The sequence below is a fragment of the Myotis brandtii genome, unplaced genomic scaffold, assembly GCF_000412655.1.
Source record: "Myotis brandtii unplaced genomic scaffold, ASM41265v1 scaffold482, whole genome shotgun sequence".
In the NCBI taxonomy this organism is placed as follows: domain Eukaryota; kingdom Metazoa; phylum Chordata; class Mammalia; order Chiroptera; family Vespertilionidae; genus Myotis; species Myotis brandtii.
Window position 1 is genome coordinate 885,613 of NW_005368420.1, and position 26,836 is coordinate 912,448.

Here is a 26,836-nt window from a genome sequence, read left to right on the forward strand (position 1 = left end):
GCCCTGACTCTCCCCCCACCCCAATGACCCTGGCTTAGGGAGGCTGATAACCTGCTGGAGATTACACAGCATAGAAGATGGGACTTGAGTCCAGGCTGGCCTCTGTTTGGGGTAGAATGCTCCACAAGCAGAACCCGAGATGGAGGGAAAGCCCCCAGGAAGAAGCTGGAGGGAAGTGAGGGAAGCAGGTATGGGCAGGGCAGAAGCTGAGCAGTGAGGTAGGCTAAGCAGGAGTCTAGTCTCTACCTGACCCCAAGGGCAGCTCTGGAAGGTGGTCCTGCCTTGAGGGAAGGGGGCAAGGTTGTTGGTCCCCTAAATCAGTCAGTCAATGCCTGGGGGCTGTCCCCAGAATGGGGTGGGATGGAATACCTCTGGGAAGGCTTAGAATGTCCTGGAAAAGGTGGCAGTGGGGAGCTGCTATCGGCCAACTCACAGCAGCTGGCAAGTGCTGGCAGGTAAAGGGATTTGGAGGGGGGTGGGTACCAACAACATCCTCCATAGATCTGTGGCCCTCCCTCTTCCTAGAGTTCAACTAAGAAGGGAGCCAGGGTTGGGGATTCCTGCCTAACCCAAAGCCAAAGAGGAGCAGTCCATCTTCTCGGAGGGAGACCCTGGGGGCTCCTGTGGGGAAGCGGAGGTTCAGAAAGGTTGAGCAGTCTGATGAGGCCACACAGTGTTCCATCCCATTTACCACCGAGCCATGACCCTCTGTAATAATGAGGGCTGACAGGCAGCCTCTCTGCTGTCCCCCCTTCTCTTTGCCCCCACCCATACCCTCTGCCCTGGTGGCCCACCATGTAGCTACACCTCCCCTTGCTGGCTCTTCAGAGCTTGGGTGCTGGATGGGAACAGTGACACCTTGTCAAATAGGCTTTTGATAAATGCAAATCTCTCTTAATTTGAATTTAATTATCAATGAAGTGAGCGATTCCCAGATCGTTTCTCCCCATCAGAAACTGGCAGATACATCTGTGCACAGAGCGAGACTGGCATCTGCTGGTCCTCATGCCAAGCCCCTCCCACTGCCGGCTGGCCTGGCCATGGCTGCTGATCTGGGTGAAGAGGGAAAAGGGGTGCAGAAATCCCGACAGCTGGAGCCCCAACCTCTGCAGATTTCTATAGCCCAGACTAGAGCCTTTCAAACAGGTGCCCAGAGAGGTTAAAACACTTGTCCAAAGCCCCAGAGCAGGGCGGATGACCTGACTGTATTGTGGCCAGAGTTTGTTCCACTGGCCAGTGGCCACCGTCAGGAGCAGGGGGGTAGTGGCCCTATTCCTAATTCCTGCCCTGGTCCCATGCTTATCACTAAGCAAATTCTGGAGAGAGGGTGCCAACCAAAATTAGGGAGTATTGTATGGCAAGCATTGTACTATGCCTTTATTAATGTAACAGTACTTCATTCTACTTGTGCAAAATAGCCCTATGGGGTGGGTGGCATGACAATCTCGACATAGACATGGAAACACTGAGAAGACAGGTGACAGCCTAGGGTCTCCCAGCCCATAGCACAGAGCCTGGGCTCTTATTGTGAAATGTGTATGTACCTGCCACAAGTAGCATGGGGTCAGTCCAGAGAGCGGGGTGGTGGGGATTCGGGGGCAGGGTGATGGCAGGTCTGAGCAGAGCAGCCCAAACCCTGGGCAAGAGTCTAAAAGCAGAATCTACACCTTAAAAATAATAATACAAACAGCAACACTGGTCCATTACAGTGATGCCACTATGCTGACAGGACCTTGTGACCAAGAAGTAGCAACAACTCTAGACCCACTGGTAAGACTTGTGTGATACAGAGTAGGAAATAAATCTGATAACAATTTAGGGGCCTTTTACCTCAAGTGGTGTGGGCCATGTAGAGATATCCCTTCTAAAGTGAAGGATAGCCCTGGCCGGCATGGCTCAGTGGTTAGGGCATTGGCCCACAAACCGAAGGGTCTCAGGTTCGATTCCTGGTCAAGGGCTTAAACCTGGGTTGCAAGTTCAATCCACAACCCCAGTTGAGGTGTGTGCGAGAGACAACCAATTAATGTGTCTCTCTCACATCGATATTTCTCTCTCTTTCTCTCTCTACCCTCCTCCTTCCCACTCTCTCTGAAAAAGCAATGGAAAAATATCTCTGGGTGTGGATTAACAAAAATAATGAAGTGAAGGGTAAGTTGCTACATTTATCCCCTCCTACTGCCTTAGTGGACCTCTTTAGATTTTAAAGGTAACGTATTCTATATTTGGGTGTGTTACTTGGCCCATTTACCAAGTGACCCTGAAAAGCTGCTGATTTTGAGTGGGATACAGAACAAGAGAGGGCTTTACCTCCTCTTCTGGGGAAGCAGTTAGTGCACTTTTGGTTTGCAGAATGGTTGTATTGTGTTAGGTGGACTTATGAACTTGATATTGCCTGTATTTAGAGATAAAGTATGGTTTAAGGAGATGTATACGGGTACCAAGTTGACAAGGGCTGCACTTGGGATGGTTAGTATTACAGGTGTACCGGTTAATAATGCGAATTTTTTTCAATAGATGGAGTTACATGTTAATATATATGTGATTTGATATATATGCTATTTTGTTGTATTGACAGCAAGCTTCAAAACTTCATATGTCAAATTTTCTGAAGGTGTTAACATTATAAATATTTTTACACTTAAAAATGTCGGATTTTGTGCCCAAAAAAAGAGCATTTGAGGGAAGTTTTAATTCATTACTTTATTTTTAAGAAAAGTGCTACTGAAAGTTATTGTATACTTCAGGAAGCTTATGGTGAACATGTTCCATCACAAGATACTTGTGAACGCTGGTTTAAATGCTTTAAAAGTGATGATTTTAATGTGAAAGACAAAGAACGTCCAGGTCAACCGAAAAAGTTTGAAGACCAACAATTACAAGCATTACTGGATGAAGATGTGTGTCAAACTCAAAACAACTTGCAGAAAGATTAAATGTTGCTCAGCAAACAATTTCCGATCATTTACAAGCAATGGGAAAGATTTTAAAGGAAGGAAAATGGTGCCACATCAACTGAACAAATGACAAATGGAAAACCGAAAAGTCATCAGTAAAATGTTCCTTCAACGGTACGAAAGAAAGTCTTTTTTGCATCGAATTGTGACTGGCGATGAAAAGTGGATTTATTTTGAGAATCCCAAACGCACAAAATCATGGGTTGATCCAGGTCAACCCTCATCATCGACTGCAAGGCCAAATTGCTTCGGAAAGAAGACAATGCTCTGCGTTTGGTGGGATCAGGAAGGTGTGGTGTATTATGAGCTTCTAAAACCAGGTGAAACTATTAATACTGTTCGCTATCGACAACAAATAATCAATTTGAACCACGCTTTGATCGTAAAATAACCAGAATGGGCCAGAAGACACGGCAAAGTAATTTTGCTTCATGATAATGCACCTTCACACACTTCAAAACCAGTTAAAGACATGTTAAAAGATCTTGCCTGGGAAGTATTACCCCACCCGCCATATTCACCAGACCTTGCTCCTTCAGATTACCACTTGTTCCGATCAATGGCACACGCACTTTCTGAGCAGTAATTCAAAATGTATGAAGGATGAAAAATTGGGTCTCTGAATGGTTTGCCTCAAAACAAGAAAAGTTCTATTGGGATGGTATCCACAAATTACCTGAAAGATGGGGAAATGTATAGCTAGTGGACATTACTTTGAATAAAGCACCTTTGACGTTTCTCTTGAAATTATCGTGTTTTCTTCAATTACAAAATCCGCATTAATAACTGGTACACCTGGTATGTATCAACTTGAATGGACCCCAGGGTGCCCAGATATTTGGTCAAACGTTGTTCTGGGTGTGTCTGTGCGGGTGTTTTTGGATGAACTGGTGGGCTGAATGAAGCTGTTTGCCCTCCCCAAAGTGGGTGGGCCTTGTTGAACCAGTTGAAGGCCTGGACAGAACAAAAGGCTAACCCTCCTGCTAGTAAGGGGGAACGCCTCCTGCTTGGCTCTTGGGCTGGGGCATTGTTTTTTCCCCTTGACTTTAGATTTCACCTAAAACATTGGCTCTTCTTGGGTCTTAAGCTTGCCAGCTTTCAGACTGGAACTTAAACCACTGTCTCTCCTGATTCTTGTGTCTTTGGACTTGGACTGGAATTAGACCCAGGGCTTTCCTGGGTCTCTGGCTTCTCTGGAGAACCCTGACTGATGCAATTCATTACCTAGAGGCTCATTTTCCCTTTAGGTGTGTTTAGTTTAGTTTCTGCTGTATCTTAAATATCAGAGATTTTACACAAATATCCCAAATTCCAGTTTCTTTTAAAAAACAGGAATATCTGAGCACACTGTGCTTGCACTTTTGCCTGGCAATCATCATTTAGAACTGTTGGCCTGGGCATCCACTCTTTAGTTAGCTGTAGTTTCTATGGCTCACTGTAGTCTTACATCTGCTCTACCTCCCTCATTAATCCTACCCATTGGGCACCTGTAGGAATACAATGAAGTATAATTCGGCCATAAAAAAGGAATGAAACACTAACACATGTTACATCCTAGGTGAACCTTGAAAACACTATGCCAAAAGAAAGAAGCCAGACTCAAAAGGCCACATGTATGATTCCATGTTTAGGAAAAGTCCAGAATAAGCAAATCCATAGAGACAGAAAGTAGACTAGTGGTTGCCAGGGGCGGGGATGGTGAGTGACTGCTAATGGGTATGAGGTTTCCTTTTGGGGCGACAAAAATGTTCTGGAACCAGATAGAGATGGTAGTTGTGAATGTACTAAAGGGCACTGAATCGTTTATTTTTAAACGGTTAATTTTATGTTATATGAATTTCACTTTCATTTTCAAAAATTGTCAACTAGGGTCAGACTGCCCAGGTTCAAATTCCAGTTCTGACATTTGCTAGCTGTGTGAGCTTCACCCCTCTGAAACTCAGTTTCCTTATCTGTACAATGGAACCAAAAATAGCACCACCCTCCATGGGTTTTATGAGATTTAAATGAACTAAAGTACAGAAAGTACATGAGATCTGACATATTCTTAAGTGGTAAACATTAACTATTCCTGTTATCATTCTGGGTTGTTGAATTTCTTCAGTTCCTTTGGGACTGTGTCAGTCAGAGCCCCAGACGGCTCTTGGGGGACCAGCAGGGCTGGTCAGGATTCCCAAACCATGTGGCTACATCTGACATTTAAGGAAGAGATCAAACATTTCCTGCCCATTAAATTAAAGCAATAGCCATTTATCTAGGAAGAAATACAAACTGTAAATATCAAAGCCGATGCATAACCTTCCTGGGCTTCTGTTGCAACTTCCTTTAATAATTATTGTTTAAAGTCTGGGATAGGGGTGGATTGGGGGGGGGGCAAGTAGATGAATAGGTCTTCCACTCCATTTACAGTTCACTGCACGCACAGACTTGTGTCCCCATATCAAATATCTGCAGCCACGAGAAACTAGCCAGTGGCTGTTTGCTCTCTCTACATTATTTATTGCTGGTGTAAATTGGCAGGATCTCCCCCATGCATAACTTTTTCCCTGACTTGTTTCTTTCCAGAAGATCCCAGACTGGGTGGGGGTGGAGGGCAGGGAGGGAGGAGGTAGCCTCGTAGACGCCAACAGAACAATCTTCTTTCAACAGCATTAATTATCTGTATGGCTTTCCATAACAACAAAAGAAAAAATCTTGACCCCACTGCCTGCCAATATTTAAGGCACTCAGAGAGGGAAATCCTTTTATCTTTGCATCTCCCAGAGCAGTTCAGTTTGATGAAACATCCTTCCCATACACCTCCCCCTCCCCCTCCTCTCCCTTTTTATATTCTGAACTTTCTGGCCTGATTAATTCTCCCCATCTCCGTAAAGGGCTGTGTATACTCTTGAGTGTTGACTTGATTTTCTTCTATAAAAACATCCTCACAAGAAATTAAAACAGCTTAGTCCATACTTGCTCCAGAAACTACTTGTAAAGAGTCTTATTCCTCAATAATGGAAAGGGGTGGAAATTAAAAGATTTGTAGGGGCAGACAAGGGTCGGGGGAGAAAATGTGGAAAATGGAATATGAGTTGAGAAGATTTCTTTACTTTAAATTAAAGTTAAGGATTAAAGGCATCAGGCTTTCACGAGTTATCGTGAAAGGCTTTTTAGCAGTCCCAAGTGGATGGGCCGTAATCTTCTTTCAAATGGCTATATTTAGACCACAGAGCACTCAGGCAGCCAAACCAGAAACTTCCAGCAGGGGACTGCATGCAGGCTGGAGGATGGCGTTTTGATATTAGCTGTGCAAAAAGGATTTAACCACCTAGGAGTGATTTATTTTTGAGGAACATGTAACACCTGGAAATAGCACATATAGTTTAAATATCAGTGGAAGAGGTTCAAAGCCAGAGTTGTGCCAAGAGTAAACCTAAAAATTTGGGAAAGCAAGACCTCACCCCAAACGCCCCTCCATCCAAGGGGTTTCAGAGTCACACCTGTCATGACACCCCTGATGTAAGCATCTTTGTGTTAGAGCTTCTACAGATGTTTTTCAATTGGAAAAATTATCTTTAAAACCCTGACTCTCTTAACCGATCAATTAATAGATAAAGTAAAGCAAGAAGGAATTATTTCTAGGAAATACATTTATTTCATTCTCTGCCTCCTAGTTTAAGCTCCAGGATCATGTTTACTGACTGAATTTGACTGAGTTTACCGCTACTCTGAATGAGGACTCCTGGGTGATTTATAAAGGTTATTTGAGTGCGTGCTACATTTACATGTTAAATCAATATGGTAAAGAACGATTCACCCCAAAATATAAGATACCAAGTTATTTTTTAAAAACTACTTTAACAAGGCTTTTAAAAAAAGTCTTAAATAAGACATCAGTGTTGATGCAGCCCAAGAGCAGAACCTTTAAAGTCTGACGGGTGACAGGCAGAAATCCAGACATAGGAGTTCGGTAGAACAAGAATACTTTGGGCTTCTGAGACAGCAGGACCTCCTGGGCTGGTTTCCATGTGGCTGGGTTTTTGTTCATTACTGGAAGCTCAGTAAGTGTTCTAAAATCAAAAGTGACAAAGACCCAACTTGCAAAGCAACATAATCCTCTCCCAGGAAGCAAGAACACGTTTCCCACATTTATCTCAAATTGCAAATCAAAGAAGACCCTGACATATTTTCTCTAAGCTAATCATCAGCAGCCTGGTAATTTTCAGGGGTTTAAATTAGATCAGATTTTTTTTGTGGTCACCTCCTTTCCGTACCAGGGCACTGGAGAGAAGATGTCAAAGGCCTGTAGGACAGGGGGTGTCCATATAACCCTGGGCAGTGCAGGGATGGGTGGGAGCTAGTTTTCTTTTACCTGCAAGATTCCACCAGGATCCTCCAAACGAAATTCCTTTCAACAGCCTAACTCCTAGAAGTTGGGGCCTGGCAACCAGCAGGAATAAGAATGTCTCCAAGGATTTTTATGTCCCCTGCAGATGCCAAACCATGTTTATTTGTGGTTTTAAGTACAAGGGTCATATTTTAACTCATAATATTTCCAAGTCAATGTAATAATAGCTAGTGTTCATCCCGGTCGAAGTCATAAAGCACATCTAAATGCATGAACTTTCATTTATCCAACACATGTTTACTGAGCACCTACTATGTGTTTGACCTGTTCAGAGTAACAGGGCATATAGCAATATATAGGATAATGGAGAGGGTCCAGTCCTTTTAGAATTGAGAGAAGTATAACCAAGTGAGCAACTTCAATACAGCGCTGGAGGTAGGTGATGGGTATGTAGAGACTTTACACACTATTCTTTTTGAGGACATTTGAAATCCCCCATAGTACAGTGTTTGTTTGTTTTAAAAAGTAAATGCTGTTTATTTTATCAGTTTGCTCATCCAAACAAATATTTATTAAATGAGACCCAAGAGTCAAGCAGTATGGTAGGGGGCTTCTTGCCTTTAAAGAACTCAATCTGGCAATGGTCTATTTTCACCTGTCAGATGAGGGAGAACAGTTAAAAAAACTGCTTAAAGAATCTGGGGGCACTCAACAGACCAACACAATCTGTCAGTTCAACAGGAACACATAAAGTGATTGTGCACATAGATCTTAAGAACACTCTCTAGACAGCCATGGCCACCATTTAAAGGAACACCACAGCCCTGGCTGGTATGCTCAGAGTGTTGGCTCATGCACCAAAAGGTCATGGTTTCAATTCCCAGTCAAGAGCACATACCTGGGTGCAGGTTCGATCCCTGGCCCTAGTCGGTGTGCATGCGGGAAGCAACCAATTGATGCGTCTCACATCGATGTTTCTCTCTCTTTCACTTTATCTAAAAGTAATGGAAAAATATTCTGGGGGCAGGGGATTAACAAATAAAAATAATAATAAAGGAACACCATAGATTGTAGCTGGCAAACTATGGCCCATGGGCCAAATCTGGCTCACCAAAATTTGCAAATAAAATTTTGTTGGAACACAGGCATGCTCATTCATTAATGTTTGTTCTACAGCTTTCACACTATCATGGTGGAGTTGAGCACAGACAATATGTAGGGCACAGACAGTATGGCCTACAAAGTAAAAAGAAAGTTTATCATTCTCTGCTCTATAGTGTTCTTATATTGTTAAAAGTGAGAAAGTTTTCTGTGAATTAAGTTACCAATCTCCAGTCTATCTCTAGTCTACTTTCTTTGGTGGCTTCTTTTTTTTTTTTAAACACACGAGTTTGCTTACAACTGTATCTCTCTACTTTGGCTACAGCTGGAAAGCTTTTTAAAAACCCTCATTCCCAGGCTATACACCAGACCAATTAAATCAGACCCTCTGGTGGTGGGTCCTATAAAAAAAAAATCTGTATTTTTTAAAGCTCTCTCAGATAATTCCAATGGGCAGCCAAGGTCAAGGACCACTGGCTTAAAGGGAGGGACATCAGTCTGGTGTTAAGTTTTTAAAGATGAATGCAGACTGTTGGTCCAGTGCAGTAGCCTCATGAAAGCTAGCTCACCCCTAGAACCAGCTGGGTCCACTAGAGGGCTAGTTTATTCTGGATAGTCACTGATGGTGCTGCCCAATGGGAAAAGCAGGTGGGTTGCAATCAATGATGTGCTGGTATATGTTTAACAACAGACTCTCCAGAGGGAAAAAGTCTTGGATGGGTAGTGCTTACCAATTTCTGTGGTGTTAATACTTCTACCATAGCCAACTGGACATCACTGAGCTCAGAGCTAGAAAGAGATGTACAGTAGTACACTATTATATAGTATTTTGATCATACTGGTATGATAGAGGCAAATCACCTCAAGGGCATATAATAGTAAAATATAGTAAAAAAAAATAGAAAGTGATGATTTTTGAGTATTTATCACCTTGGTTTGAAAGAAATATAATTTATTTAATTATAGTAAATTTATATCACCTAATTTGTAATTTCTTATAAAAGCCCTAGAAATTTGACAGTTGGTTCATGTAAGCTGGTATAAGTTGGCTCTAGCATAATTTTCAATTTTAGGCTCAAAAGGCCAAGAGTTTGGAGTTGTCTACACAGGAAAGCAATGAGGGGAGGAATGGCTGGTAGTTACTAACAGAATTACCTATAATAAGGTATAGGAACTGAGACTTGCTACTTCCTTGTAGGATGAGCTTGGGCTTGTTGGTTCACTCCCTGAGCGCCCAGATTTCCCATCTATTAAATAAGGTTATTTTACTATGGGCTCTGCAACCGAGATGGCCTGGATTAAAATACTGGCTCTATGACTTCCTAGCTGTGTGACCTTGAGCAAGTAACTTTACCTCTCTGAACTTCAATTTCTTCATCTGTAAATTGGAGATAATTATACTATCTACCTGATACACTGGGTAGTTAAATGTGCTCTTCCAGGTAAATAGTACATGATAATAAAAGCCTAAGCGACCATAATGGAGGAATGTCTGGAACGACCGGTCGCTATGATGCACACTGACCACCAGGGGCAGATGCTTAAAACAGGAGCTGCCCCCTGGTGGTCAGTGTGCTCCCACAGGGGGAGCGCTGCTCAACCAGAAGCCGGGCTCACAGCTGGCGAGTGCAGCAGTGGTGGCAGGAGCCTCTCCTGCCTCTGTGGCAGTGCTAAGGAGCAGCGAGCAGGCGGGTGTACTAAGGAGCGAGGGGTCCTGGATTGCAAGCCTGCAGTCTGAGATCCCCTGAGGGATCCTGGATGGCGAGAGGGTGCAGGCCGGGCTGAGAGGACCCCCCCACCCAGTGCATGAATTTCATGCACCAGGCCTCTAGTGTAATAAATAATAAACATTAGCTCTCATTATTATTTTATAGGCTTGTAGCATCATATGAACTACTTGTTGTTTATTGGGTGCAAATGACAAGCATTAATTCTGTTTGACAAATATTTTTGACTCCCTATCATGCACAAGGTAGGACTGCGCTACTTGTGATTAAGTGAGGGCATATGACTAGATTTGGCCAATGAGCTGAAAGCAGAAGTGACAGGTCACTTCCAGGATAGAGCATTGCACTGTTGCCATGAGACCCTCTATAGCAGTCTATCCTTCCAGCATAGTGAATAGCAACATTATAGCTGGTAGCTGTTCCATTAGCTGGGTTCCTGAATAACTGTGATGAGCAGAGCCCGATGCCCACCCACAATGGACATGTAGCCAATGGGCATGTTAGATGAGCAAGAAAGAAGCCTTTGTTGGGTTAAGCCATTGAAATTTGGGGATCTTTTGTTATTGCAGTATAATAAAGTTTATACTGATTATTACATTGCTAAGTAACTGGCATTTATTTCTACTATTAAGAATAGTCTTTAAAGCCACAAGTGTCATATCTTCTCCCTATCCTCAACCTAAACCATATATCTCTAACAGGAAAACTTTAACTAGTATTGACTCACTGGCAAGGAGTGGGGAACAAAGTGTGATTATTAACTGACCAAAGACCTATATTTCAATCTGCCACTTGCTAACAACTCTGCAGTCTCAGGCCAATCACATCAGTTCTCTGAGCCTGTTTGCTGATCTGTGATATGGGAATAATAATGATGATCATATTTGCTCTTGCTTTACCAGGATGCTGTACAACTATAATATAATGGTGCATTACATAAAACACAGCTACTATCATTGGAGGAAATTACAATCTCTTATTGTGATAAAGTTAGATTATTTTTCATTGATCTTCATCAAGTTCCCAAGAAATTCCAGTCAGGTTTTTGCTTTGTTTTGTATTAACTACCTCTAGATCTGAGTCAGAGTAAACAATATCTCTGGTCTCCTCATTAAGGGTTCTTGCACAGGGCTCTACATTCTTGATCTCTCTCTCTCTCTCTCTCTCTCTCTCTCTCTCTCTCTCTCTCCCCCCCCCCTTACTCTGAACCACCAACATTCTATAATGTGCCTTGGCAACTCATCCCAACAATTTCACAAAGTTCTTTTCCAAAGCCTTCCTTAGAAATGTTTACCCTGGTATTTAATTAATGCCGGGACCTAAATATCGACTTACAATCAAAATGCAGAATGAAATCTATATATCCAGTAACATCCACAAACCAATTAGTTAACAACACAATGCCCCTTAACAACTTACTTCTTAAACCTTAAAAAAAAAAAAGAGAGGCTCTTAATTTCATCACGTTGTCCTCACCACTTCTCAATGTTTTGCAGGCCTTGGCATTTCCTAATTATGAGCACAGCCTAATTCAATCAAAATTTCACCACTGGTTTTCAAGTACTCCAAGTGATGCCGTGAAAGCAACACCTTTTTTTACCCCCAAATAAATTAAACCTATGTATTATAATCATTACCTTAAAATACTTTGTAGATGTATTTCATTTTTTAAAAATCATAATTATACACATCTACTTGTAAGTGAATAGGAGTTCTCAACATATACTGCATGTCAGCAGGAACTAAAAGTTAGGCAGAAGGCCAAGAAAGGGGGGAGGATTAGGCCTTGGTTTCTCCCTTAGGAAGCAGAGACCAAGTTGTGCATCAAATTGTAAATTACAATAAGCCAGTGACTTGCAGATATGTCATTTATTCATTCATTTATAAATCTTTATTGAAAACTTACTGTGTGCCAGTCTGTGAACAAGGTAGACCTGATCCTTCCCTTATGAAACTTATAGTTTAGTGGGGAGAAGATGTAACACAAATAATCACACAAATAATTATTGCCATTGTGCTAAGTGCCAAGAAGGAAGAGAAGGGGCACCAGAGGATATAATGGGAGCTACATCATCTAGTCAAGAGGCAACAAAGACCTCCTTGAGCAGATGGCACTTAAACTGGTACCTGAAAGAGGAATAAGAGTAAGTTAGAGGAATAGTAAGGGGAAGAAAATGAAGATACACCATGTTCATAGATTGGAAGACTCAACAGTGCTAAGAAATTTTATTCTCTCCCAATTTATCTATAGATTCTATGGGGTTGCAATAAAAATCCCAGGTGATTATTGTTTTGTTTTTATAGAAACTAACAAGCCAATTTTAAAATTTATAAGGAAATTCAAAAGATACATAATATCTAAAGAAACTTTAAAACAAAAACAAGGTTAAAAGATTATCCAACTTCAAAACTTACTGTAAAGATACAGTAATCAATAAAATGTGGCATTGCTGTAACGATAGACATATTGATCAATGATCTAGAATAAAGAGCCCCAAAATAAACCCACACATTTGATATTTTTAAAAAGACACCAAAGCAGTCTAAAGGGAAAAAGAAAATCTCTTTAATAAATGCCGCAGGAAAAACTAGATATCCATATGGGAAAAAATGACCCTCAAATCCCTACCTCACACTATACAAAAAAATTAATTTGAGACGAATCAGAGAGACCTAAATTAAACATAAATGCTAAAACAACAAAGCTTCTAAAAGAAAACATATAAGAATAGATTCATGATTTGGCGGTAAACAAAGATTTCTTACATAGGACACAGGGGAAGAATATTCCAGACAGAAGAAACATCATGGGCAAAGACCCTGGAGAAGAACAGAGTTTTTTTTGTTTTTTGTTTTTAGGAACTCAAGCATGGCTGGAGTGTGTCAAGTGAGGAAGAGAGTGGCAGAATTAGAAATACCAACTGCTGCAGTGATCTTTTAAAAAAAAATTACACTTTAAGAGATTGAAGAGACAAGCTGCAGTCTGGGAGAAAATATTGCAAGTTACATATCTGACAAACAACTTATCTCCAGAAAATATAGAGAATTCTCAAAGCTCAACAATAAAAAATCAAACAACCCAATTTTAAAAATGGGCAAAATATTTGAACTGACACATGACCAAAACAGATATACAGTTAGCAAATAAGCATATGAAAAGATGCTCAACAGTATTAGTCATTAGGGAAATGCAAATTAAAACCACGATGAGATACCACTACATGCTTATTAGAATGGTACATAAAATAAAAAAGAAAAAAATTGGTAATATAAAGTGTTGGCAAACACATGGAACAGCTGAAATGCTTATATATTACTGGTAGAAACATGAAATAGTACAGCTACTTTAAAAAAGCAAATTGTGATATAACCATACAGTGGAATATTACTCAGCAATGAAAAAGAACAAAGTACTGATACATGCAACAACATAGGGGAAATCTTAAATGCACTGTGCTAAATGAAAGAAGCGAGATATATATGTATATTGCATTTCATTTATATGACATTCTGAAAAAAGGCAAAGCTATAGGGACAAAGAGCAGAGCAGTGGTTGCCAGATATAGGGTGTGGGGGAAGGGTTTGAATGTAAAGGAGCAGCACAAGAAAACTTTAGGTGGTGATGGAACTGTTCCATATTCTGACTGTGGTCAAAGCTCACAGAACTCCACACTAAACCAAAACATAAATTACTATATGTCAATTAAAAATAAATTTCACCAGTTATCTCAGGTTCTGCTTAAGCCTTTTGCCAGGCTCCCCACCACCTGGAGAGAATCAAGTTTTCAACCAGATGTTCAGGCCTCAAACACCTACCCAGGATTCTTCTCTAGCCAGCACTCTCTACCCATCCACACTCCCTGGTCCCCTCCATCACTCCAGCTAGCAGAGACTTCAGGGCTGCATGCCAGGACTTCTCTGCCTCAGAGCCTTTGTTAATGCTGTTCCCTCTGCCTGGAATGTCCTTACTTCTCTCCCTCCCGGGCAAGCTCCTATTCATTCCTCTAAACATGGCTCAAGTGTTACCTCCTTCGTAGTCCATCCAAAGTACCTGGCACAGAGGCTCGGTCTGCAGAAATGCTAAACCCAGGCAGGGCAGGCACACTGATGTTGTCCGGTGCCCCAGTACTTAAGGAGATGGCGGCCAAGCTATGTCTGGGTTAAGGTATCAATATTTCAATGGTGTGGGCGAAAGCAGGAGAGGCAAAGGACATTTGTCCAACTGAAAACAGACTTTCTTACTAAGGCTTATTTTTTTTAAAATATTTTATTGATTTTTTACAGAGAGGAAGGGAGAGAGATAGAGAGCCAGAAACATCGACGAGAGAGAAACACCGATCAGCTGCCTCCCGCACATTTTCTTACTAAGGCTTATTTTAACCTAAGGAGACACAATGAGCTGGAAACTCAGGAGACAGAAGTCCAGACTGTGTCCAGCTACTCAACAAGGAATGGATCCTTGAGTTCCACTACAGGCTTTCTAGGACCTGCCCCTTTGGGACCTCCAAAGTACATGGCTTGTCCTAAGTTTCCCCCATGTCTCCATGTCCTCATGTTTCTGTGTCACAAGTCCTTGGTGAAGAAGGGTTCCTTCCCCACACTCAGACAGGTGAAGGCAACAGGAAAGCCCCACAATACCGCTGAAGAGAGATTTCTTAGGCCGTGGATCTGCGACTCAGAAATAAAAAGCGGGGTTTCAGCATCATGCAATTAATGCAGCATTGATTTCTGCACTGTAAGAGGCTGGTTCATTAATTCCAGATGCTCTCACCAGTCAAACCGAGGTTCAGCTTCTTTGCAAGATGAGGCAAATGAGAATAGTGAATTTTAAAATTCCTTTCTGCAGCAACCTTTATTAACAAACAGAGCATAGAACCCACCCACCCAGACTGCTTAATTCTTCCTAAATAATTAACAGCACCTGCTCACCTCCCTGTTTACATGGGTAAAACCCACCAGGCCTGTCATGCTCAAGTGGGCTCTCCTTCTTATGAGAGGAGAGATCAAACTGGACACTGACATTGGCCACCCCCACCCAACCCCGAACAACCAGTATTTGCTAAGTGGAATATCCCTCCCAGCATCAGGACTGCTTTGCTGGATTAGATATTTCTCTGAATCACCTTTGGAAGGTAAAGACCCAACAGGGATTTCCTGAGATGTTGGGGTTCTTCTAGGTGAAAAAGAGAAAGGGAGTCCCCTTGGGAGAATGTTTCCCTTTGTGGGAGGCTTGTGCAAGTTGAAACCTTTCTTTTTCCTTTTCTTTTTTAAAAGGTAAATTTCCCTTTAGGGGAGTTGTTGGATTTAGCAAGGCTCAAACTGTTATTCAAGTCCAGCAAGGTGCAGGAATTGGCCAACTGTACTTTGAGTTTTCCTGCAATTTGACAGAGCATTTCTATTCAAAATGTGTTTTGCTAAGGTGGCTGGGTATCACCTGCAGTCAGTTAGAAATGTGGAATCTTGGCATCCACTCAAGTGCTAATAAATCAGAATCTGCACTTAAACAAGATCTGAAGATGATCCATGTTCATATTAAAGTCTGAGAAGCACTGGCTCAGGTGGTCTGTTTCAGGGAAATGACAATGCGGAGGGACTGTTGACACCTCTGTTGGGAGAGTGCCTTCTGCTTGCCTGGCCCAAGCTAAGATGTCCAGCCCTGCCATCCCGAGACCCACTATCGCTCTTGGATAAAACCTCCCAACAAGGCTGCCAGCCAGGATCATCAGGCCACTGACCCAGTGACGATGTCCTGGCATGATTCAGAAAACCCAAGCCCACGAAGCCTTTGGTGCTACTCAAAGGGTGGTCCCTGGTCCAACAGCATCAGCATCACTTGGGAACTTGTAGGAAATGCAATGACACCCCAGGCCTACTGAGTCCCCAGGAATTGGGGAAGCTCCCCAGGAGAGTCTGATGCACACTAAAATTTGAGGACCACAGATTATGACCTCTTGCCAAAAGGATTCCAGTGAGTGGAAATCTGAAACTCATGCTGACATAGAACAGGCATCATGCTGTTGATGGGGAGACCCACCCTTGTTCTCGAAATGAAGAAGTTGGGGGGAAGGAGTAAAAGTGAATAAGTGGCTTCCACTGGATCAGTAACCTGTGACAGGGATGGGAAAGTGATGAGGCATCTGGAATCCCAAGTTCAAATCCACTGCCTTGAGTGAATGATGAGTTTCTTTGGCTAGAGACATCAACTGGCTCGACCCCTCCCCTCACCTATACCGAATCTTCTGCCCCACTCTCCCAATTTACATACACAGTGTCTTTATCCAAGAGGAACTCAGGGATGAAACATTTGGTTCCCCCTTTAGCACCCCCCCCCCCCCCGCCCCCACGCCTTTTATCCTGGTGAACACAACGAGGATTTCATGCACCAAATACCATACGGCTCCAATTGTCATTTCAGGATTCACACCGTTTTAATGAATGCCAAAACTGGTTTTTTACTTGATAGAGCCTGACAAGACCAACAATCACAGATTAGAGAGAAACTTCTTGCTTTTCAACAAAGGTTAATAAATAGTGACAGCATTAAGTCTATTCTGATTAACTATGCTGAAAGATATTGCTGTTTGTAACATGAAATCATTATTGGATTAAGCACAGCATATAAAAATGAAATGTGAGTTTTAATCTCAAACAGACATGCAGACTGCTCAAATAAAGGCGGGGGTAATACTCGGAGGCTTGTATTAATTTTAAGTTGCTCTGGTGAAGGGATATTACCTGTTGTTTGTCTGGTCTGGATTTGATGGTTCCTCAGTGAACTTTCCCATTGCTTCCCCCCAACCCCAAAGATACTAAGAGGCAAACAGCAGGGACAGCCCCCTTTGCACATCAAGTGGTTAAACAAAGCATGGCAGGACCCAAACTGGGATCGATGGACCACAAGTGGTCTCATTTTTCCAGGGGTTCTCTGACCTCAAAGACCTTCCCCAAGAAAATGCCAAACCCAAGTAAGGAGATGGGGGTGGAGATAGGGGGAGTTTCAGCCTTGTTTTCTAAATGAAGAAGTTGTTGGGGTGGGGGGGAGTAAAAGTGAATAAATAGCTCCTAGGGGATAATTAACCACTGCCTTGCCCCCTTTCTTGCCATCCCCTCCACTGTGGACACTGAAAATAACCCCAAATGCATTGTTCAAGATATTTTGTGCATACATTCATTCAGCACCCAGACTGTCTCTAAATACCATTTCCCAATAAAAGGGTCCAGGGCTCCGAAAGTCGAGTGAGTGGCAAATGTATGCAGTAAGTAAGGCTGGAACATCTTGTTTTCCTGAAAAGCAAGGAGAATGCCCATGACCACTGGAGGAGTCCAATTGATTAATCCAAAGTCAACTGGCAGAGTTCCACTGCCACCCGCTGCCCACCCCCACCCCTCTCCTGGAGATGGGACAATTTGAGCTTGAATAAGGATAAAGACTGAATAGATGAAGACACTTCAATTATGCTTGCATCCATGGTTTTATAATAATATTTTTAAAAACTCTAATTGACCACTTTTGGAGGATGACAGGGAACCAACTCTTTATTTTGAAAACTGGCAAATACAGGGAAAGAATTAAGCATTTATCTTCTCTTTCCTGGACACACTTTCCTTCAGGGTAAGCAAATAATTGATGAGGAGTGGTTTCTCTGTAGAGAAATCTTCCAGCTAAGAAAGCAAAAAGGAGGGACAAAAATCAACGTATCAACATTTTGCAACCCCTAATGAATTAATGGACCCAGGCAATGATTATCAGTGGGCACAAAACCTAGCGGATGAAGAGCTGATGGGGAACTTGACAATGGATGAATCAGGCTGACAGTTCCTAAACCCATGGATCAATCTCAATGTCACATAAAGGGAGACAGCCAGATATCGTGTACCTCCTGACAGAAGGACATACCGTCACCCATGACGTGGTCTTGCCACAAATATCCAACCAGCATCCAATCAAGCTCTGGGGCTACCACCAGTTCACAGGAGACCCAGGGGACAGAGGAGAGTGTTAACTGACACCGAGAGGACATGCTCAGCCAGAGCCAGTGGAGAAAAACTTCATGGGACAAATGGCTTCTTCAGCAAGAAAAAGGATTGTAAGAAAAAAGAGAGGGAGAGAAACGGGTGGGGCAGAAAGATAGAGGGAACAAAGGAGAAGGGGAAAAAAGCGAGAGGAGACAATAAAATATGACCCACGAGTCAATACTGGTATAAACAAATAATTGAATAAATAAATGGAGAGAAGCAAAAGATCTTTAATTAATAAATACAGAAATAAGATGGAAAAATAAAATCACCATTTGGGAAACACTGCATCAGTAATTGTTTGGGGGCAAGAAGCCTCAATAGATGGTAAAATTTGTGGGCGGAAAGAATTATGATAAAAGAGTATTTATATTGTCTTGAAGTGTTTCCCATCTAAATTTCCTCCTAGTTTATCACCTTTTGGGACCTTCTAGAATCATGGCTTCTGTATTATACTGTGTGCACTTTGCAGAGGAGGGGGGTGTGCTTGACAAAGATTCTGGAGTTGAATTTAGCCTTGAAGTAAGTGGACTCTGTGCCGGGTGTCTGCCCAGTGGTGGGCAGGGACCTGGCTGCCTTGGACATCCTTATATTGTCACTGCCTTGGGCAGGGCCTGGCCCAAAGGGTTCTTATGTATGATATAATTTATTTGCTTTTTTAAAAAAATATATTTTATTGATTTTTTGTGTATGATATAATTTATTTGCTTTTTTTTAAAAAATATTTTATTGATTTTTTACAGAGTGGAAGGGAGAGGGATAGAGAGTTAGAAACATCGATGAGAGAGAAACATTGATCAGCTGTCTCCTGCACACCTCCCACCCGGGATGTGCCTGCATCCAAGGTACATGCCCTTGACTGGAATCGAACCCGGGACCCTTCAGTCCGCAGGCTGACGCTCTATCCACTTAGCCAAACCGGTTAGGGCATACTTAGTTTCCTCTTCATCTTAGTGTATTTTTTTCTTGCTGTGGCTTACAGGTCCCATACCACAGCTTTCCCTGCGCCCTCTGGCCCCGCCTAGAGGATGAGCATTCTAGCCTCCCTGCCTGTCAGGGCAGCCGCCCCAAGCCTCCAATTCTCCTAAGCCAGAAAGGATGTAGTAAATCTGGTGCCAGTTGTAATATCAGGCCCTACCCAGGTGAAGCCTGCAGCTCCCAGGAATTCCCTGAGGCAACAAAAGAACTTAGCTGGGAACATGGAGAAAAGAATTGTAAGTGAAGTCTACATGACACCTTCATCTGATTGAATTAGGCAGAAAATCTTGAGGAAGGATGTATGTGCCCCAGTGTAAAAAAAGTTCCCACAAAGGAGAAACTTATGTTCCAAGGACTTGTACAAGCCACTTCAGGTGGGTGGGCTATGGGAGGGGTCTGTGGGCTTGGCCACAGAGAGGAAAGACAGCCTGATCTCACCAGGACTTGTTTCAAGGAACGGTCACAGTTACAGGAAACTATGCATGCGGGTGCACCAGTATATGTTACAAAAAAAAAACTTAGTTTCCTCGCCTGTAAAATGGAGATAAGGTGCAGAGTCAATGAGATGGTGTAAGTATACACTTAGCTCAATGGTTGACATGTAACTAATGCTCAACCAAGGGATGTAGTGCTATGTGGTATATCATTGCTTCTGAGTTTCAGACGGAACACATGGGCCCTGCTGCACAGAGCTCTTCATCACCCACTTCACCTGAGATTCTAGAACAACTCTTCCATCCCTTCCTGGACATACAGCAGTTGCTCCTCACCTCACCAGAAGCTTCCATACCTCCCTGCCTTTGAGCATCTGAATCCCTGAAACAAAAAAGCATTTTCCACCCATCCCCTTCCTGTCATATGTCATAAGAGTTGTCATTCAAGGCCCTTCTCTTGGAAGGTTTCCAGATTGCCTCTGCCAAAATCCATCACCCCCTCCCTGGCACTCCCATGGCACTTTGCTCCTACATCCATCAGCAAGCAATGCGAATTGTTGGTTAATAATATTATCACTGCAATCAGAGCTGCCACTAATTACCACCAAGAGAATTTCTCAATTAAAATCCTCTGAACAACCCCAGGCAGCAGGTATTACTGTTTTCCCCACTTTACAGACAAGGAAACTGAGTCACAGAGATGTGAAGTCACTTGCACAAGGCCACCTAGCCAGGATGTGACAGAGGCAGGCTTTGCACTCAGGTCTGTGTGGCTGCAAAGGCCTTGCTCTTCTGATGAGTGCCGGAAAAGGCAGCCAAGAGGTGGAACCTGCATCCCCATCTCCTGGGGGTTGTGAGTTATAGGCCCTGGAGGGAGAAGCAGCACAGTATGTGTGCATGTACACACACACACACACACACACACACACACACACACACACACACAGCTTTCTGGCTTGCCTCAGTAGGCCACTCCTGAATTTCCAAACATTTCCTCTTCACTGAGTCATCTTCCTGGGAGGAGGGGGAGAGAAATCAATACTCGTTGCCTATCAACTAGGTTATCAAATCAAGTAGCATCGGCCCCTCAGGCCACAGTTGATCATTCCAAAACCCCAAGCCCCATTTCATAATAGTTAAAAGAACATTTCCTTTTAATTACCCCTAAATATTTCTGAAGAGGTGGAAAGAAATAAAGTGCTCAGGGAGAAGATCAGATGATGCATCTTTACACAGAAGGGGTACAGCACAGCGTGGCAGAGGGCTCTGAGCCCTGTGGGGATCTCAGTGTGGCTCCCAGGTCTATTTGGGGGGCAGTAATAAGTCTTACTAACCAGGTGGACCGGCCAATAGCAGCTACTTAGAGAAGAGTAGATCTCAAGACACAGTGAAAACCTGGCCGGAGAAACATGGCATTTTGGGCAAAGCCACCAAAGCTGAGGTCCTATTTATCTGTATGAGTCACACGGCATCATACGCCCCCATTCTTTCCTTCTAAAGGAGCCTCAACATTCTCTGAGGGCCATAGTGGGCTACAAGCCCAGGTGGTCCCAAAAAAGGACAGCCAAGGTGAAGAGCAAGGGCTGAAGTAGGAGTCAAGGAAAGTGGGGTAGAGGCCACTCTGATATTTAGTGCTCTGTGATCTTGGGAGTGTCTCTGACATTCACTGGGTTGCTATTTCCTCCTCTATTAAGTAGGAATGGAGTAGATAACCCACCTCTCTACCTGAGACTCTGAAACAGCATGGCAACAATAATAGCAGTGAACCACCAATGACAATTCGCTGTGTGCCAAGCCCTTTTTTAAATGCATTGCATGAATTATCTCATTTTATAGACAAGGAACCAATGACAGAGAGATGAAGCCATTTACCCACATCCCTATCCTGGCACTGAGCACAGAAATAGTCAGTGAATGAATGAAGAATGAATGAAGTTCCCTTCACAGTCAGTACACACCTGAGGTCATATTCACTGCCTCAAACCCATTTCCTGGTCTTTGAGTTGTGTGATAGTGTCATAATTTTCTGCCAGCTCCTCTACCTCTGACCACCACAATCATAGTTATTAAGTGATTAACTTCAGGAGATGTTTCAGGCACTGCAAAGTGTGCAGTGCTAGAGATCAGGCTCCTTCTGTGGGACGTTTCCAGGTTGTGCCTGAATCCAATCAGGCAAACTCGGGAGCACAATCCATCAAGCAAGCATTTGTTGGTCAACTACTACACACCAGACCTTTTGCTCAAAGTGTCCAAATGAACGTGCTCACAGGACTGGGCACAGGAGTGAAAACCCACGGAAGGTTTTTTCCATGAAATAGAAGAGGCTCTGCCCCTATAGAAGCTGATAAGACCCTCACAATAAGAGTAGTGTCCCCACTAGCTGGAAAACTTGCAAACTTACCTGCTGCCAATAATGAGTGTTTTTCTCCTAAAATGATGCCTCTAAGCATCAGGGGATCAAATTTGAATCTTGTCAATATCTATAAAACTAGCAAGGAATGTTCCCTTGCAAAAAGATAAAATAATAGTAATAACAACAACAACGTTTTTAAAAAAATCACTTACCATGCCAGATGCCAGGCTAAATGTTTTAGCTACACTGTCCCATTGAATCCTTGCTACAACTCTAGGAAGTGGAGCATTGGAGGCTCAGAGAGGTTAAGTAACTGGCCCCAAATCACCAGCAACTGGAGGAATCAGAACTTCTATCCTGGAAGATTCAAAACTTCTCCAATCTCCAGCTTTCTCCTTCATAAAATAGAAATAAGTAGGACCTATTTCAAGGTGTTTCTATGAAGACAAGATGAGATAATATGCATGCAAAGTATTTTTGCATGCAGCCTTGTCCATGGGGAAGGTTTTGCTCAGCTAGACTGAGTATTTCATCATCAACGTGTCCCTAACAAGGTTTAAGGTGGGTGGGCTCAGGGTACCATGTATGTCAGGCTCAGGGGAAATACCCTTCTCTGTACGCAACTCTCCCCTCTGCTGTCTGTCGCCAATGCTCAGATGTCAGTCACCTACTGACAAGTGCACGAAACAGTTTTGGGTGCCCACAGCCACCACAAGCCCAAGCTGCCTGGATCCACCCTGGCAGGGAGAACTGCCAGGTGGCTCTCTCGCAGGCTGGCTCCTGCCTCTGGCTGCTGCCCAGAGTGACTTAACCTGAGTTATAGCTGCCTTGCCAAATTGTTGGAGAAGAGACGACCACAGCATTTGGCCCAGCCACCCATACAGAATACCCAACATAGAGTAGGCAAGGCTGCAGAAAGAGTGGATTACAAATTGTATTTTTTAAAAAATATTGTGTGCTGATAGGATATTTTAATCTGGGTTCAGGCAGAATATCCAACATAGAGTAGGCAAGGCTGCAGAAAGAGTGAATTACAAATTGTATTTTTTAAAAAATGATATTGTGTGCTGATAGGATATTTTAATCTGGGTTCAGACATTGCAGAAATAACAATAATAGCTCACATTCTATAGCACTTCCTCTATGTAACCTTTTATGTAAAGTATGGAATTTAACCCTTACAACATCCCATGCAGTAGGTACTATTATTAGCCCAATTTTACAGATTAAAAAAAAATTGAAACACAGATGAAATGATTTCCCAAGATTACACACAGGTAGGACAAACCAGGCTGTCTACTTCATGCAAATCTGTCATGTTCAAGAAAGGCCCTGAGGTGACAAGTGAGAGACAGACCTGAAGCTGGCACTGTCACACTCCCATTTTATAGATGAGAAGACTGAGGCTCAGAGAAGCTGAGATTTGTCTTCAGCACTGGTTCCTGATCATAGTGAATTTTGCACAGCACCCAATTTCTACTCTGTAAACTCTGACTCCCCAACCCCAGCCACGCCAGCCACCCCAGCTTGCAGAAGGTGATTTAAAAAAGACATCTCCCAGTAATAGGGAGGTGAGCCAGATGGAGATGAGAATTAGAAAGAGGTGCCTCTAGTCTGGTAGAGAAGCCCAGCAGCCACCAGGTTCCCTGCAGGGCGTGGGTTTCCTGCCCTAGGAAGCAACTGCGGCAGGTCACACTGTATGGGTGGTGGGGTTCAGGGCTACCGTGGCATGGCAATCTGGGGGAGCCCTGACAATATCCAGTGCTATGGCCAAAGCCTTCCCACCCAGTTGGGGAGGAACCAAGTCTGGACGCTGGTCTTCCCTGGGCCAGATTAGCAACTGTCAAGCAGGGCTTCCATCACCATGTGCCTTGAAAAAGCATATTCTGTATATTATAAAATAATTTTATATTTGGAAAGCAGCACCTCTTCCACATACAAAACACCCATTGCTTATATGGCCCAAGTTACAGAGGTAAAGCTCAACAGAATCTTCTCAGCTGGAGCAGGATGGGTTAATAATGGTGCAACCCTTAGAGGCGTCTGAAGGTTTCCAAAGCTCTCTGACTGGAGCTGGGGCTAGTGGGCGCCTGGATGGATGCCTTTTGACAGTGCCAGCTACGTTGTGTTTTTGAACCCAGAGCCACCCAAGGACAACTCTGCTGGGGGTTCCAAATGCAAGAGGACGAGAGAATAGGACATACACTCTCACATGCAACATGCTCACACAGCACGCTCATATTCAACAGTGCTCTCATACGTTCTCTCACATAGATGCACACAACTATCACCTGCAGTATATGCTTACACACAACATGCTCTCACATGCAACACACAACATGACACACTCCCCCATATGGGCTCACATGTTCCAATGCACATACTCACACACTTGCATATGTACACATTCTCACATGCATGCACATGCAGCTGGTACAGACCCACAAAGACTCACAGTCAGACACCCATGTACCTCCCCAACATGCTCATATACATCCATGCAGGTGGAAAAAGGCCCCAGAAAAACAAACCTGGATCCACAGAGCTGGCCACACCTATGGCCACCTCCCAAAGACACATGGACAGACACAGAAACACACAATTCAAGAACCCACATACAAAGATCCACACCCAGTCTCTAAAGTAGACAACCCCCAAAGCCACAAAGCACACAAAGACACACAAAGAGCCACACACACTGGGCTAGACGCACACACAGACACAGGGGCACACGCAGACACAAAGTCATAACCTCCTGCTCTCACACCCCCAAGTCCTCCCAAAAGACAGCAGGTCCTGGCACTCACCCTGGGGAGGACTGTCAAGACACAGGCAGCGCCGTCCTTCCAGCCCTGGCCCAGCAGCCTGAGCCCACTCTGGGGCCCGTCAGCAGCACCGCCAGCAAATAAAAAGCGAATGTGCAAAAATAAAACTGAAAGGCTGTGATAAAGCAGTACCCTCTTCCCACAGGACTGTGCGCTGACGCAGGTTCTGCTCTCTGCAATAAACATTTTCATTCTAATTTTAAAAGACATTAGCATTACCTCTTTGGCTCTCAATCCAGCCAGACGGTACCTTGCCTTCTAGGCCGCCCACCGGCCACACTAGGCAGCAAGGGGTGGAAGGGCCCCAGGCCTCACACCTTAAGACCACAGGTCACCTAACACTATACACACTGATCTAGGGACCTGTTGGCCAAGACTTGGTGAGTCTAATTTTACATCATCCTTGCAGGTCCACATAAAGCAAAGAGATACTCCCAAACTTCTCCCAGTGAATTCTGTCTCACCCTAGCCAGGATCCCTGAGACCCAATCCTATCCTCCAGGATGAGCACCATACACAAGGAAGGCAGTTTTCAAATGGATGGTCTGCCCCCTGACAAATGGGGAGCTCTGTGTGAACTGGGGCACCATTCTCTTAACCCCACCCCACAAATCACCCTGTCTGCAAATTTGAGTCTTACCTCACCAGTCTAGGAAATCAAAGCGAGCTATTTTATGAGCTCAGATGCCTAGACCCCAAAACATAAGCCCTTCAGCCTCAGCTCTCACTGCACCCTGCTCACCCTTGAGGTCCCAGGCACTCTGATCAGGTGATTTCCACAAAACCCACCTCCAAGCCCTTGCCCAAGCTGTTCCCTCCTCCTAAAACACACTTTCCTGTCTCTTTGCCAGAGCTGTGCCTGGTCATCCTTCAGGTCTCAGCTTCTAAGTAACTTCATCTTATATTATTTGGGGGTTTGGGGATTCCCCCCTTGAGTGGAGCAGCCCCTTTCCTGCCTTCACTGAGCCATAATGTAGGTGACCTCCTTCTGGAAGCTTCCAGACTGTGGAGTGCTTCTGCTTAGCTCCCACAGCTTCCTGGGCACCCCATTTAGGGGACAGCTCTTCCTAGGCTGGTTCTACCTGCCTGATCCTGGTGGGCCTCCAGTGGCTATCAGGAGGGGTTCCCCTAGGGCAGGGAACAGTCTACCATGTTCCCCCAGGTCTAAGCCCAATATATAGCTACTGAGTAAATAAATGAACTAACAGCTTGCACTGGTCTTCGTCTTCTGGATTTTCAGAGAAACCAGTAAGTCCTTGTTAGAGTGAGCATGTGATACAGGCTCCTGGCTCTTGTCTGCTTTGCCCTGGAGCTGAGGGTGCAGCCCCTCCGGCCATTCCAATTGTTTACACGTCACTATAACCAATTGAAGCTCCTCAGGCCACAAGCATAAAAATGATGGATGAAAAATAAATGTCAGCAGATGGCTCACAGCAGTCTCAGCAGCCTTCCTCTGGGACCTCTTGAATCTCCTTTTGGAGCATCCCTACCCTGCCCTCGCCTGGGCAGCCCCAGTGCCACCACAGGCCTAGGCGCCCTTGACAGCAGGCCTGGATGACTGCTGTACCTCATCCCCATCTCCCAACTCTGATCTTACCTTCACAATCCCTCCTCTCCATGGCTGCCTGAGGGCTCCTTACAAAAGAAGTAGATACTGTCACTGCCTCTGCAGGCTCAAACTCCAACATGCCTTCCTGTAGCTCTTAGAATTAAACCCCCAAATCCTTACCCCGAGCCTCCAGGAAAAGTCCAAACTCTACACAGTGGACTGGGAGGCCTTGCCTAATTTAACATCCACCACCTGCTCCAACCTTACCTCAATCCCCAATTAAATGATTCATTAGTCCCCAAAGCCCCTGGTTCTCATCCTCTGTGCTGCACCCAAACTGTTCCCTGTGTCTGATGCTGTTCCTTGGTGTTAAGATGACCACCCTTAATTCCCTGCCTGGCAAACTCATCCTTCCAGACCTGCTGCAAACAGTCCCTCTGTGGCCCTTCCTAGCTCCTGGCTCTGAGCACCTGCAGTGTCCCCAGTGTAGGAGAAAATCTCCATCTTGTGCTGTCCTGGGTGGTCTTCCCTCCCCAGGACTCCCTGGAGAGCAGGAGTTCCATCTTATT

The 26,836-nt window shown here is 43.9% G+C and overlaps 1 protein-coding gene across 1 annotated transcript in view; it reads right to left on the minus strand.

Moving 5' to 3' along the window:
* Positions 1-26,337, minus strand: part of CUX2 (cut-like homeobox 2) — a 164,359-nt gene extending 138,022 nt beyond the window's left edge. The window contains exons 1-3 of the mRNA XM_005876261.2: positions 26,316-26,337; positions 24,938-24,997; positions 24,701-24,825 (exon numbers count right to left, since the gene is read on the minus strand). Of these exons, the coding sequence (XP_005876323.1) occupies positions 24,701-24,825; positions 24,938-24,997; positions 26,316-26,337 (207 nt within the window). The remainder of the gene's footprint in view (positions 1-24,700; positions 24,826-24,937; positions 24,998-26,315) is intronic.
* Between the last annotated feature and the right edge of the window lie 499 nt (positions 26,338-26,836).